Here is a 15,065-nt window from a genome sequence, read left to right as displayed (position 1 = left end):
CTTTACCGGATTCTACGGAGACAGACTGCATAACCACCTCCACCACCATTGCATGCACACGCCAAACCAATGCATCCTGGCTCTAAGTCCTGCATGAGGTCTCCGACAATTCTGCACGAACTAGCAGCTAGAGGGTGACCATAGGCAAGTGCGTCTCCATTCTTATTAACGACTGAATCGGGAAACTCTACTTGTATGTCTAGAACTAAGCCAGCAAACGCTTCGGTAATGCGGATACAGGAGATGTCTGATCGCGGTAGCGCGAGCAAGGAAGATAACGCGCATGCTGCATCTATCGGCGCTCTGAGATATTCTAACCCGGATGTAACCAGATAGAAGTATCCAAGAACTTCTGCTTGTGGCTCACATGGTGCAAGGCTTCCTTCATAGGTTGGGGCTACTAGCGCTATTGCGACAGCGCCGTCGCTCATTGCACTGGTTGTCCCAGAGGTTAAGAGACCGGCATCGCGAAAGCAGGAGCGAAGAGATGGAAGTTTCGTCCGATTGTATCTGATTAGCTGTTCATCTTCACAGAAAGAAACAGGGACCGCAGCAGGAGGCAAGAATACAAGTTTCAAGGAATGAACAGAAGCAGAATCTCCCCTAGCTGTATATGTCACTGCGCTGACAGTGCCTGACGCCGGGTCGAGCTCAATATGAACAAGCTCTGGCTTTGCACGAGCCAGAGCTGCTTCACACGAAGCGACGGCCACCGCTTCAAGCTGCTGGCGGGTATAGTGCTGCTTGGAATAATACTCTTCTGCGATATCCCCCATAGATCTCTGGGTCTCTGCATCTAGAAGCCCGTCATGAATGGTGGCCACGTCGGTAGCGATATTAGAATGCACCATGTGTGCGCGAGACATACTCTCCATCCCAACGGCGAGATACGCTAATCCCTCGCCTACACTGATGCGTCTGCAAGCCTCAATAACTGCCTCTATACCAGAGTTGCAAACGACGTTGATTGAAATAGCAGGCACAGGCGTGGCCAGCAATGTACTTTTGGAGACAATTTGCTGAGCTGCGTGTTGACCGCAAAAGGATGGCAAGCTGTGGCCAACAACCATCGCAGATACATCTGCAGGATTGAGCTCGCTACTCGCTAGAGTTGCGTCTACAACGGCTGCTGCCAGTATGCTAGGGTGCACCTTGCTAATAGAACCACCAACACGTCCAAACGGCGAACGCTTGTATCCAACTATCCGCGGCCGTGCAGCAAAGATACACCCGGGCATGACTTTTTCCCAAAAAGCCTTTGGACGTTTACTTCACTGCTACCTGCCACGCATTCTTCTCAATGCCACACTCGTTTGTTCCGCGGAGTATCCTGAAGTAGCCATTTTCACCCCAATCCGACCCCCAAGAATTACGAACAATCCAATAGTCGTGATTGTTCATGCTTCCATAGCCAACAATAAGAACTGCATGCCCACCAAGGCTCGTGCCATAAACCTTGTGATAGATCCCACCGACATAATATAGAAAGTCCTCGTGGACGTAGAAGCCCGTTTGCACTGGCCCATCGGCAAGAAGGGACACCATGATCTCATTGTAGTTGCTAAGACGGCTGGCCGAGGCAGCTTTGTAATGGAAGGCGCTCTCGACAGGGGTTCCATCCTGGCACGTCGTGGGGCACTCACCTGATTTACCAGTTTCGCCACTGGTGTAGGGAAGACAGTCACTTTTTACTGCTCCCTCTGTTTCGAGAAAAGCCCAGGATGATTCGAACTCGCCTCCCTGACAACCGGCCTCGCCGCTGTCACACGAGACCATGTGCTGAACGGAAAGAGAGACAGCTTGGGGATCAAGCTTTGCGATGCAGCGACGTGTAGATAGTGCGCCCAGGGTTGCAAATGCATAGCAACAGGAGCATTCTTTCTGGTCTTCCGGTTCAAAAAAGCACTCCGGATGGGTCTGGCGATAGTCAAGACGGTCAGGGGAGCCGGCCGGAGGATAGAGATCATCCTCAGTAATATTCACGCCATAATAGCGGGGAATATTTGGTCTAAGGAACGCATGGGGGAAGAACATCTTTGTAACTTCATCATGCGTTCGATTAGCGAATTTAGCCGGTATTCCCGCCTCCCAGAGCTTGTTTTCCTTCTTGTTCAAATATTTCAGGAGATGGGGGCTATAGAACGGAGTTGATAGAACTGCAACAACGAGGACAGCAAATAGCATTTTGGTTCTACAGATTTAATTTTTTGGTTTTACAAACTTCATGTAGAATGGGGACAAGATGACCATTCCATTGAGGGCTGCCCACGGTCTTCTTCGGATGGTCCATGTAAGTGTTATAGCATTTTGCAATTCAATTATTTATACCATATGGCATAATAATTTGCGCCAAAGCATTTAAGTTATCAACAATGGCACCCCACACGTGGTTCGATGCAGCGCGGGCCAACAATTGTGCACTGATAATGGAGACAGTGGATGTCTACGCTAGGTCCGTTTCCGATGAGGGAGATACGGCGCTCATTCTGGCTGCAGAGAACAACGCCCTAGATGTTGCTAAGGTGCTTATCCCGAGGGAGGTATGCATGGTCAACAAGGCTGGACTAACAGCACTTATGCAGGCCGCGCTTATGAACTGCGCAGAGACGGCAGAGCTCTTAGCACCACTCGAGGCTAATATATCTATGCCGGACGGGCGTGACGCCTTCATGTTGGCCTCGTCTCGCGGGAACATTGAGGTTATGAAGGTGATTCACCCGTACTTTGCATTACGAACCGATCAGTCAGGTTTTTCCGCTCTTGATCACGCTGTTCTAGAGAACCGGGAACAGGCCGTGAAATTCATCCTTCAAATGCGTGTAACCACTCTTAAGGACCTTGAGACCGCTCTCTTTCTTGCTGTAGAAAAGGAATACACACACATCCACGACTTACTACGGGAGAAATCTGCATCACTTCTCAGTTCTAATTCGCGCGATAGCCACCGCTATGATCATCTTATCAGGAACCCTTCTCTAGGAAATAGCTTTATGCAGGCATCCACGGTATCTCAAACGACAAGGTCGGATGAGAGAGCCGTCAGTTTCTCACAAAACACTTCACCTCGCAGTTCAGTAGCAACGGACAAGGCAGGCGCCGCGACCCTGGACCAGGCAGATGATGCTGACAATCTGGCGATTACTACGCTGCGAAACTCGAACAATCTTCTTCGGAAAGAGAATGACCGCTTGAAAGAGCAAGTAAAAACACTACAGGAACAGCTTAACGCTTCAGCTGATATAATTAGTGTCATATCTGCCACAAACTCGCCTCATGGGAACCCGTTCAGCGTGGACTCAGAGATCCTCAATAGACGGGCAGGCTCTCTTCGCATGCCTGCGGAGAGCGACACGGATGATATGGATACCCTGAAGAGGTGGTATGACCAGCAACTTGCAAGCGAACGAACAAGAGCAGATGCACTTGAGAGCAAACTGCGAGACTATATTAAAGCGACTAAGCTCGATGGCGGATCCGATTACCTCAAAATAGCAATCTCTGAAAGAGACAAAGTAATTGCCCAGCTAGTTCATGAATTCGTCGATAGGATGGCAGAGTTGAGCCTTAGTGGCGAGTCTGACAGAAGCACAACACAGCTTCAGAAAGACATCGGAGATAATGTTTCGTCGGACGTGGACGTTGTTCTCATAGAGAACCCGCACCTAAAGGTTCTGCGTAGTTTGCTTGAGCGACTGTGTGGTAATATGAACAAAGCATATTTGTCTGAAGGTAGAAAGGAAGCTCCTGAAGTGTTAGAGCTAAGTGTTGCAAGGATCAGAACTCCATTAGATGGCTCTCAAGAACTGTACCCTTGCGCTGTGGAACCAGTTAACAGATTTGGGCCACATTCTTCAGAGCAATTATATCCGCAGAAACTCGTTGAAACCTCGGACAAGTCTGTGGAGACATCTACTACTGATCCCGTTGTGACAAGAAATCAACAGCAGCCTGATTCTGAGAGCTGCTCTCTTCTCATTCCTGACATGACTATCGGAGCCATAGCTTCCCGGGAGGCACAAAACCAAAAAGAAACTATTCCACCTACCCCCGTGATAGACAATTTCAAAGGGGTTGAGTATTACAAAGAGCTTCTAAAGCAAAAGGAAGCTGAAATTGCACGATTGAGTTTAAACACCCTTGCGCCTGTTACAGTTCCAGAAGGGGATGACCCAGACGCCCTTAAAAGAATCATAATGGCACGAATGCACGATATAAGATGCTTGATTGTGGAGAATAACCAATTGGAGAAGGACGTTGCCACGCTAAAGCAAGAGTTGAATCAAAATGATTCTGAACAGTTAACAAAACAGTTGAAGGAGAAGGAAGATCAAATATCGAATCTTCAGCGAGAACTTTTTAACACAATACAGCTTCAAACACGGCCCATAACAATCCATGGTTGTACCTCTGAGGAACATAAACAAAAGCTAGAAGAGCTGTCAAGAGCAAACGATGCCCTCGCACGGGAAAATGCACGGCTGTCCAATGCACTTGTAACAGCAAAGGCAGGAACAGATCGTGACAGACTGAAGGAGCTCACAAACTCTAACCGCATTCTTCTTGATGAGCTACACTCAAAAGACGAAGAAATCGAAACGCTGAAAATGAGCATGACCCTATCTGAATCCGTCGTATCTCCAAATACAACGCTTGAAAGACTGGATGCTCTCACAAACCAATTGAGTGAGCGTGATGCAACAATCCAGTCTTTACTGGAGTCACTCAGAGCACAAGAAGAAGCCTTTGTTGGTTTGCAAGCTGTCTTAAGGGATAAGGAAGCAGAGGTCGAGAGCATGCGCAATGCAACAATATCTCAAGAGCGAGCAGTTACACACGTTATTACAGCCTCACAGATTCAAACTAACTCTGCTCGAAATAGCAGAACTCTGTCACCTATTCTTTATCGAGAAGACGACGAGACCCTAACTCTTAGAAAGTCTCTACGCACAACAACTGCAGAGCTATCATCCTTGAAAGAGAAACTGAGTGAGGTAGGTCTCTTGGAGGATGGAAGCCTGGATATCAAGGCTTTGAAGGCAAGCACTAAGCGTATTGGCGCACGCCTAAGTATTGACGACAAGCCTGCAGAAACAGAGCGAATCTCGAAGTGCGATGACTTTAGTCAGAAGTTTGTCGGAATCGCTGATGAGAGCCCCTTCATCGACGTCAAGAAGTAAATCGATCTATTCACTCCTTCTATCAGTGATACGCGACCCGTTGCTGACTATTTCTGATAGCTACAAGCTGTGCTGCAGTTAACAATCTGTCGGCCACACTGTATTAATATGTCTTAGCACCAGCATAAGGAGTGCTTAACAACGGAGTCCTGCGGAGAGACTGTAGCTGAATAGTATAGAGGTACACGATCTGATGTTATGATTACCTACACCATGCATTGCGAGTTAGGCTTTAGCTTTGTGATATATTACGAAACAGATGCTCTGTATAGCAACCAATTGCATAGCAGCAGACCTGTACTAGCATTGATGACTAGATCTTACCGGTTGCCATTCATCCTCGGTTATAACCTGGGGGCCAAGAAGCTCTACCTTGTCCTCGTTTACACTAGCCTGATCGGCGTGGTCATGACCCTGGCCGTCTGGGGGCTCTGCGAGGGCCTGGCCTACCCTCTTATGTATCTCTTTGTGGGCGACGGAGAGACGGAGCGGGCCATTTCCGCCTTGGCCGTGCGGCTCGGGCTGGCCGGGCTTCCTCTCCAGCTGTTCGTGAGCATCACCGTCTCTGTGTCGCAGATGAAGCGGAAGACCGTCCTCAGCACGATACTGCAGCTTACGCGAGCAGCCGTCACCATCGTGTGCATCTTCGTCCTGCCGCTCATCATCAAGGCGACCAAGAGCCAGATCGACCCCGTGCACGGCATCTTCATCTCGCCCGCGGTCGGGGACGCCGTCTCTGGCCTGGTGTCCATGATCATCTACATCAAGTGGACCCTGGACTACAAGAAGCAGTGCGAGACAGCCTCCGACGAGTGAATTTATTTTCGGCAGCTTTAAATCTAAATCTGAAATCTACGAATTCGAGATTTGGTATACAACTTTAGGAACCTCGTCGACCCCTGGCCCCGGTAAGAGAAGAGGAAAGACGGCGAATTGTCGGACAAGTGTCTACAAATTATTGAGACAGGCAATCCCTGTTGAGGAGGCAAAAGGTGGCAGAGGGTACCCAGTGTGCCAGGAGGAGAATGGCGCGCTGTTCTGAAAAATGTACTTATGATGCATGACAATTAGTACAAATAATAATTGATGGGGGTCACGGCCTTTAGTACGGCGTTCTTCCCGAGGGTGCCGCCGGAAACAATCATAGATACGGCCAACCTGTTCATGCACCAGGGTGGGGGAGTGGATGTCATGGCTGCCCTCAAGCCGTATCTTCCGCTCCTGGTTGCCATGGGCGTCCTGCTTGTTCTTCCCTTTGTCCTCGGGCTCTGCTTCAACATTGCGCTCGTCTGCATAGCCCCCTGCCGGTGTAGCCAGTGCTGTCGCAGATGCTGCCACCGGAAGCTGGAGATGGAGCAGACATCCAGCAAGTACCGCTGCTGCTGCTTCTACACGGGCTTCGCTGCCAACGTCATCGGCCTCTGCGGATGCATCGGGATGTTCGTCGCCGTCTCCCAGCCCTTCATTGGCGTGGACAACATGTTTCGGGTCGTGGCTCGAACGACCGATCGCGTCTACGATCTAGCTTCGGACACCATTAGCGCCTCAGACAGTCTTATAAACGCGCTCATCTCGAGCTCAGATAATAGTTCCATTTCCCCAATCTCCAATATCTTGAATAAAACAGCAGACGAGGCCAGCGAGTACATAAGCGCGATTTCCAAGAGCTGCACGCTGAGAGTGGTCTCTGATGTCCTGTCGCAGAATTCCTCGCTGGCAGAGGGGGTCAGCACCATCCTTCTGCCGCCTGCGTCCCTACCCTCGTTGAGTGCTATCACAGATTTCTCAGATAACATACAGAAAAACTTAGATTTATTGTTGAACACAAAGACACAAGAATCAGTAAAGAACAATTTAGAAACCAAGAAAACTTATGGCAACTTCTCTATACGATCAACGCAACCTCCGTCTCCACCCGATGACACGGCAATCTCCGAGGCCAGCTACAAGAACATCAACAAGAAGTCTCTTATTGGCGGGGCTGTCTTTGCAGCCAATTCTATCACCAACGGGATAGCGAAGTCGCTAGATAAGCAGCAACCACCAGTTCAAGACAAGTGGCAAACTATCATTGAAAAGGTGTGCAAGCAGGCCTTTAAGGATAACTCAGGAAATAATTATTGCACAACAAAGTCCAGTGTTGCTGCTGCCTCCGATTCACCTATTGACAGAGCAGATCTGAATGTCCCGGTCAACAACAACCCCGAAACAGTGATAAAGTTCGTTATAGACTCGTTAAGGCCGAAGGCGTCTGGCAAACAGCAGGGCAAGGATGACACACAACTACTCGTTGACTTGCTTGAAGTACTCAGCACGAAGACGTCGACCGTGGGGGACATAGTCCGGAGGGCGTGTGGCAAGCCGGCACTTAAGTGCAAGCTATCGTGGTGTGCGTCTGCCACGCGGGCCGAGGGAGGACCAACAGACGAGGAGCTCGCCAGATCTATCAGCGACCAGCTGAACCTGCCTAAGCTCGCAACCGATGCCCTGACACAGGTCTCCAGCTTCTCCAAGTACATCAACTACGTGCTGCAACTCCACGACCACAAGGAGCAGATGACTGCGCGTGCTCTGTTCGACGCCTTCATAAACAACGGGGCCTGCCCCGGTTACATAACAGACCTGCCTGTAGAAGGCGGTGCGTTGGACTCGTTGAAGAATTGCAAGCTCTCTGGGTTTGATCCGGCAACGATTCCGCCTGTTGGCCGCAATTACGTTCTGATATCGATGGCCCCTTTCTTGCTCGCCCTGGCTCTTCTCCTCGTCCCAATCGGGACGTTCATTTGCGGGATCGTGGGCGCTGCGCGCTTCAAGACGAGGTGCGCTGGCTGCTCTTTGTGCTGCAACGGGTGCGTTGTTTGCTGGGTGTCGCTTTTCCTGATGCTGTTCGGGATCGTCGCGGTGGTTCTGCAGAAGTTCGCTCTGGAGTACTATTCGGGGCTCCTCACCAACCCAGACAAGCTTCTGCGCAACAACTACGACACCGTCCTCCAACTCCTCAAAGACAACGGAGTCATAGGAGACCCTGCGCCGGTCCAGCTGGACCTGGGGTCCTTTGTGCTCCGGCACACGGGGCACCCCGACCTAGCCTACACAGCCCCGTCGTCCGCCGTGTTGGATTACACCACATACGATGCTCTCCGTAAGAGCCTCGCCAACGTGACAGCTACCGTTGCCGTCGGAAACCTGCCGAGCATGTTTGGGATTCCTGCCGAACCTGATGACAGCATGGCCTCTCTGAGCCTTTCCACGAGGGTGGATACAACTCGCATGTCCATCAAAGACCTCCTCTATTACAACAAGAAGGGTGGAGGGATCCTCGATATCCTCGGCTTGCCGGATCTTTTGGGCGGGCTCCAAGGGCTGCTGCCCGCGGTGCTACCCAAAGCTATCAACCCCCGCTCCAGCCTCTCACAGTACCTCGAGACCTTCATTGTTCCGGACATTGATCCGTTTCTTAGCGGGATTAGGAACGCGTTCCTCAGTGGCGAGCTCTCGAACGCCGTCCTGTTCGGGGACTTCTCTGCAGGGCACAAGCTATATAACGACACATATTCCAGTACAGAAAAGCGCACAGCTTTGTACGGAGATGTTGATGCATCTGCTCTGGCTGCCATGAATGTCACAGCGCAGGTTGAGGCCTATATCAGAGGCATTTCCTCCAGCGCGAACTATAGCGCTCTGTCCCTCGAAGCCAGTGCCAAAGCCGTTAGGGGCCAGAAGGGGATAGTCGCAGAGTGCCTTTCCATGATTCACTTTCTGGATACTTTGGTCGCTATGACAAAGTGCCCCTCGGTGACCTTCCTTGCCGATAACCCCGTCGATAAGAATCTGTGTTCACAGGGCAGTATTAAGAGCACAATGCAGAAGATAAGAGCCGAACTAACCAACCTCAAGACTTCGTGTCCAAGCATCTCCACTAGCCTGTCCTCCATCGTCCACGGGTCTCCATACCCAGACCTCGTTGGAAACCTGTGCACGAAGATCCGCCCAGGTGACACCGTAGAACAGACCTCCATTTGCGTCTCCAACACATACGCAGCCGTGCGAGACCTCGTGTATGCGCTTCAGGAAAAGGGCTTCCAGACGATTGGCTGGAATGCTGCGAGCAATCCGAACGATGGCTCCAGCGGGGCACTAGATGTGGTGCTAGACACAACAAGGGTCTACGAGCGGTTTGTGGATGTGTTCAATAACTGGAGTAGCTTTTCAACCGATGAGGTCAGCTTCATAGATGCATACACAGAGCTGCTCAACGCTGTAGTCTCCCCTTTGTCCATTCTCTTAGATATCATCGAAGCAAACATGGTCTCGAAGAACCTGTCCGGAGGATTGTACCCGCGGTTTTCTCAGCATATGTACGACACGGTTTTGATGGAGCTTGGAAGTACCGTCAACAAGCACGTGATAGAGCCGCTCGACGTCCAGCTCAATAGGCTCCTGGACATCCTGATAGGGCCCAAGGGCTTGGTGACTCCCTACGTATTAGAGGTGGTCCCCGAGAGCATTAGGAGCCTGACGCTGGGGACGGGGCTCTTGGAGACGTTCGGAGCCATCTTCTTCTGCCAGTACCTCATCTGGGCCGGGCTCTTCTTCGGTGGAATATGCCAGAACGTCACGTTCAGGTACCTCTATAGTATGGAGTTCATGCGCTCGAAGGACTACAAGGAGACGATGATCGAGGTTAGCATGAGTGTGGTGTCATTGACCGATAGCGAGCTCTTCCCCATGATATCAGATTGCACGGCGACGGAGATGTCTGTGAGCCGTGTCTACGACCCCGTGGATAGCACCACCAGTATCTTCACCAAGAGCGGCCAGCTTTCAAACAACGGGGACTGCTGGGACTTTAGAAAGTAAATGTACACCTAATTTACTCTTCGTTTCACCAGGGTGGGGTTGTCACCTACTACCTGAGTGATCTCCCGTGCAAGCCACTGCTACCTTAGGCAAGCCTTTCGCCCATACACGGCTGGGATCAGAAATCCGAGAGTCAGGTGCCCTCGATCCCGACAGGAGAAGACTCTGTGCCCCGTCCCCCGGAAGCCGCTGCTCCTCACGTTACCTCTAGGGTTCCTCCCTTCCTCTGGCCCATCGGGGTCAACTATCGTCTGGCACTGGTGGGCACCTGCTATTCAGGGCCTTGCGTCTGTTGCGGCGATCTGGCCTCCACGTGGCCCGGGACCCTGGTACTCCATGACGAAGATGGGATACGCTATGACCCCGGGTGTCTACCCCGTTCCTCGGGGTGCCTCTTCGTCTCCTCATGAAGCGAGTCATCAGTCCCGAGTATGATCGGAGGGTGCGCTCCCCGTGTCCCTCTATCTTGAGGTTGTGGTACGCGTGCGTAGATGCCGATGGAGTACTCCCATGCGTTGTGTCGGAGAAGAGGCCCGGCCCTCTGCTCATGGATCGCAGTGCGCTCTTGCAGGTGGTCCGTCATCCAGCACGAGACCGTGTCGACGCTCACCCTGTGCAGTGCGTCTGGCTCAGTGATGTGTGGGCTGGTCCATCTGCACAGCACACTTGGGGTGATGCGTCGGTCCACCGAGGCGTCGGTCCAGGGTCATCGACTGCTGGGGCCCTCCCTCATCGGGGGGATAGACCAAGGAGAGATACAACTTACAAGCTACATATGCCAATGAGTAAGCTGAATCCTAGACTGAGCGACGCGGACGCTGCACAGAATGACTAGGGAAAGCACCTGGCTTTGGATGCACTACTAGAGAAGAACCCCTAGTATGGTATCTACAACCAGCCTTCATCTTCAGACATGGCCAGGAATTGAGCGAGGATCACTCATAAGGCCTCTGGACCACGTCTGCAGGTGGGCCCAGCAACATAGCATCTAAGTTTCCCTGTGGCCACCATTTGACTACATCCTTGTTGTCTATTCTTTATTAAATACAATCTCAAAACTCTTGAAATTTACCATAGACGAGAAAATTACCACAGTAAGTCTCTTTCCCCTTATATGTTATAAGTTGCACTACTCAAATTCATATGTGACATTTGTAAATATGCGATTATCATAAATGAAAACAAAAACCAAGCAGGAGGTAGATGTCGGCAGAAGAGTTCCACTTTGCAATGCTAGTCTACTGCACGTCAATGCGGGCCTTTGGGCTAGTGTCGATGGATTCTTCGGAGTCGTATGAAGAACAGCTTATAAAGGAAAATCTTCTAGCCTATCTAGCACACATAGCTTACGTGCAGTATCAAACAATGCACAGATTAATAACGCAGCAGGGAACTAACACACTTGCTGAGAACTGCCGGTTGTTCTGGAAGAGCCATGGCAGCCAGAGCGGGGAACCTGGACCTCTAACTAGCAGTGTTACCTCTTTTCTGAAACGAGAGATCAAGGCTCTGCTCCGGGTTATCCTGCTTGGGGCGTCTCAAACAATGTTTTATAGAGTCATCGATTTATCCAAAGCTTATCAACAATACTCTGCGTTAAAAAACGCCAGCACGTCTTCCAAAGATCCACTGCGCTACACCGACTTCGTTTCTGATATCCATGATATTATACTGAGTACTACGAACAAGCGACTAATCACTTTATTGCACAATCATCTTCTTCATTTCTACAAAATAAAGTATCCACAGCTATTCTATATGAGGAAGTCCGTCACAGGCACTGTTTTGACTCTGGATGAGCATCAGAAGTTAGACCAACAATATGCGCAGTACGTTGAGACACTTATAGAGCAGCAGGTTTACTGTAGTACGTGTCACGTCGAAGTGCACACAGAAGCAGATATGCAGGCACACATGATGGGACGAAGGCACAGGGCAGCAGTTCGACACAGCACACAGAAGACCAATCATGAGCACTATGAGGCATTTGCTATTTTACATAAGACTTTACTTTTACTGAACTTCCTGAAGAGAGAAATGTCTTTGACGGTCAACTACAATACCCTAGGGGATACCTCCACACAAAGCGTGTCGCAACCCTTTATAGAGTGTTACGAGGAAGACAGGATCAATAACTTTACTGAGAAGCTAATTGACTTATCTTATAAGCTGACAGTTTCGCTTAGTCTCCAGGTTAGCAGAGATGCATACGTACCCATTCTATCCCTTTTACCGGCGGGTGTTGTTAAGCAAAACAATGTAAGTGACGTGGCAGGAAGAATAACCGTTAAGAAACAGATATATGATCCTAACACTGGTGAGGAAATACCCAAGTGGCAGTACGATGCCCACGGGTTACATCGTCGATTTTTGTGCGAAGTATGTGGAGAGTTATTTTACTACGGGCAAAAGGTATTTGATAAGCACTTCTTAGAAAGACAGCACATAGCGGGGTTAGAGGCTCTCGGCATAAACAGTGATGAGTACAAACGGTATGCAGGACTTACCACACGGTCAGCCGTCCTTGATCTCAAGGCCGCGATGAGCAAAGCTACTCCATGTAATACTGCTCATTGCAGTAGCGCGTTGCCATAAACGTAAGTTCTTGGCGAAGAGATTCGGGCAAAGTATGACTCATCTTGGAGCAATAAGACACTATATTGTTTCCTTGACTATCTCGAATCTTTGCTTCACTGGATAATAAAAGGTACACACAGTGTAGGTGCCCCTTTTCAAGAGCATACATTAAGGCTGTCTTCCCATTCTGATCTTGTAAGCGTTCTTGTAACGGGCGCAGACACCACAACTTCACCAGGTCATTTTCTTCTGCGGCACACATGAGCTCAGTTTTTCGGTTGCCCTCTGTACTATATTCGCTGACGTCAATTCCTTCATATTTTGTTAAAAGATCCGCAATGGTATAATACCCCTTTTGAAGGGCAATATGTAGAGCAGTGGCTCCATCAACACGCTTCATTCGTGCCTCCTTTTTGACAACATACTTGATTGCGCTAATGCGATTAAATAGGGCCGCGAGCATTAGGGCGGTTGTTCCATCGCTGCGCTGCTTACCGACGTGTGATAGCATATTTAATACGCCATCCAGATTTCCCTCTACAAACGCCCTCATGAGTGGCGTGTTCTCCTGATTAGACAATTCAGCCATCATCTCCTCTGTCACTAACGAAACCTCTGTGGCTCGATTTCTAGCAGTAACTGATCTTCCTATTTGTGTTCCTGAAACAATGCTCCTTTGGCGGTTATCAGCCAAGCTAGACTGAGCCCGTTCAATATCAGCGCCTTGAGTAGATGCCATCTGTATAACTTGTGACGACGATGACCGCGATAACGGAGCCGTTCTGGAACTTGACCGCCTTATGGAAGTATTTATGGACGAGATGAGTGTATCCATAGAGTCCCTTGCCCTAGCACTTTTATTGCGTAAGGATCCATGCCCTTTACAAAGCCCTGTTGCGGACCGTTGGGGAGACGGTTCTACCTTATCATAGTCTCTCAACAAAGAAACGTAGGCCTTCTTGAGAATGTTGAAGTTAGATATAAGATGCCTTAACTCTGATGGATTTGCCTTGAATTGCGCCGCGGTGCCTTTGATAAATCGGAGATCTATGTCTGTGGGTATTACATTGCGTAAAGGTACCGCCAACTGCTCACGCAAGTCGTGGCCATAGAGTGATTTTGTCAAGACCATTGTGTTATCAAACTGCTTTCCTATCGCGGCCTCACCTTCGCACACCCTTAATCGTTGCTTAGTATTTTGTAACTCTAGTTCCGTCTTTTCAAGCTCTTCCCTCGAGGCCTTCAATTCACGCTTTAGAGAATCTATCTCTGTCGCTAGCTTCTTTCCTTCTTCCTCTTTAATCAATAAAAGACCAGTCAACTCACTCTGTGATTCCAAGCTGGTATTGAGATCTTCCCTTGCTTTATCTAGCTCCTCTTTAGCGCCAATAAGGAGCTGTTGTAAAGACTCTATGCTTTCAGATTCAATACTCGCAGAATCGGCTAAATCTTTCTCCTTGAGGCTATTCTGTAGCATTTCAACCTCGCCCATATAAAAAGCTATCTCGTTTTCCATTTTGTTAAAAGCCAGCAATCGCTCTTCGTCCGTGCTCGCTGTTATGGCCTCCAGTTTTAAACGAAGCGCTTTGTTTTCTGATTCCAAAAGTGCAATGTGCTTCTCTGCAGTTGGGTTGATGGTAGTCATATCCGAAGTAAAAGGATCATCTGGATGTGGAAGAGAAATGCGGTCTTCTCCGTTGGTCGAAGTGGTAACGACCATACCATCTTTCTTGTCGACTAATATGTCTGACTCGTTAGTAAATCCTCCACTGGATGCATCCTGGATAGGGTTGGAACTGCTATTGGCGTCTAGAGAGTCTAGATAAGCAACCACAGAGCTTCTACCTGCTTCAGATGCTAGGTCCCGTGCAATTGATAGATCAGCGGAGGATGGGCGAAAGTAGTGCACGAGCTTCATGACTATGAAAAGATGACCCTCATATCCCGCATAGTCTAGGGCAGATAGGCTATTATTGTCGCGGCATAAACTGAAGTTCGGCATGAGTATGTCTAGTACATCGCCAGAATTGCTACTAGCGGCCAGCATTAGTGCGTCCCGACCATCAGAGAGCCTAAAGTCCTTTTCTAGGGGAAGGAGTACCTCGACTATTTCAGGCATATTCGACATGCATGCTATCATAAGAGCTGTACAGCCGGAAGATGAGCGAGATCCGCTCTCAAAGGGTGCTAGCAAGCGCACCATTCCCAAAAGGCCTGCTTGCGTAGCTACCATGAGTCCCGTATCTCCTTGCGCGTCTACAGAACATTTGTACTGAGCCAGTAGCTTGTTTACCGTATCGAAATCGTTCATAATAATCCCTTGGAACCAATCAGAGAGAGACATGAAGAGAGATTTGAATTTTTAGATCATGATCAATAGCTGCCAAATGGTATGTTGTGGGCCAGGTCTTCGTCGATATCGTTATGGAGATAGACGCGAATACTGACGGC

At 49.6% G+C, this 15,065-nt stretch overlaps 7 protein-coding genes across 7 annotated transcripts; 4 read left to right on the top strand and 3 right to left on the bottom strand.

The window, feature by feature from the left end:
• Positions 1-2: 2 nt before the first annotated feature.
• Positions 3-1,238, bottom strand: GL50803_003287 (Acetyl-CoA acetyltransferase; the record flags this gene model as incomplete). The annotated part of the gene is made up of 1 exon (XM_001708030.1): positions 3-1,238. The coding sequence occupies one exon, from the start codon at positions 1,236-1,238 to the stop codon at positions 3-5; it is 1,236 nt and encodes a 411-aa protein (XP_001708082.1).
• A 28-nt stretch (positions 1,239-1,266) lies between these two features.
• On the bottom strand, positions 1,267-2,184 carry GL50803_0016468 (Cathepsin B; the record flags this gene model as incomplete). Its single annotated transcript, XM_001708031.1, has 1 exon — positions 1,267-2,184. The coding sequence occupies one exon, from the start codon at positions 2,182-2,184 to the stop codon at positions 1,267-1,269; it is 918 nt and encodes a 305-aa protein (XP_001708083.1).
• Positions 2,185-2,372: 188 nt separating this feature from the next.
• On the top strand, positions 2,373-5,177 carry GL50803_0033660 (Ankyrin repeat protein 1; the record flags this gene model as incomplete). The annotated part of the gene is made up of 1 exon (XM_001708032.1): positions 2,373-5,177. One exon carries the CDS (start codon positions 2,373-2,375, stop codon positions 5,175-5,177), a length of 2,805 nt encoding a protein of 934 aa, XP_001708084.1.
• A 198-nt stretch (positions 5,178-5,375) lies between these two features.
• Positions 5,376-5,993, top strand: GL50803_0023808 (uncharacterized protein; the record flags this gene model as incomplete). The annotated part of the gene is made up of 1 exon (XM_001708033.1): positions 5,376-5,993. One exon carries the CDS (start codon positions 5,376-5,378, stop codon positions 5,991-5,993), a length of 618 nt encoding a protein of 205 aa, XP_001708085.1.
• A 270-nt stretch (positions 5,994-6,263) lies between these two features.
• GL50803_00137713 (uncharacterized protein) lies at positions 6,264-10,037 on the top strand (the record flags this gene model as incomplete). The annotated part of the gene is made up of 1 exon (XM_001708034.1): positions 6,264-10,037. One exon carries the CDS (start codon positions 6,264-6,266, stop codon positions 10,035-10,037), a length of 3,774 nt encoding a protein of 1,257 aa, XP_001708086.1.
• A 1,203-nt stretch (positions 10,038-11,240) lies between these two features.
• GL50803_0013464 (Splicesome-associated protein) lies at positions 11,241-12,632 on the top strand (the record flags this gene model as incomplete). Its single annotated transcript, XM_001708036.1, has 1 exon — positions 11,241-12,632. The coding sequence occupies one exon, from the start codon at positions 11,241-11,243 to the stop codon at positions 12,630-12,632; it is 1,392 nt and encodes a 463-aa protein (XP_001708088.1).
• On the bottom strand, positions 12,589-14,958 carry GL50803_0016471 (Ankyrin repeat protein 1; the record flags this gene model as incomplete). Its single annotated transcript, XM_038045868.1, has 1 exon — positions 12,589-14,958. The coding sequence occupies one exon, from the start codon at positions 14,956-14,958 to the stop codon at positions 12,589-12,591; it is 2,370 nt and encodes a 789-aa protein (XP_037902238.1).
• Positions 14,959-15,065: the final 107 nt, after the last annotated feature.

This window comes from Giardia intestinalis, chromosome 5, assembly GCF_000002435.2.
Source record: "Giardia intestinalis strain WB C6 chromosome 5, whole genome shotgun sequence".
In the NCBI taxonomy this organism is placed as follows: Eukaryota; Fornicata; order Diplomonadida; family Hexamitidae; genus Giardia; species Giardia duodenalis.
Note: the sequence above shows the minus strand (reverse complement) of the source record. Positions and strands in the feature narration are given on the sequence as shown.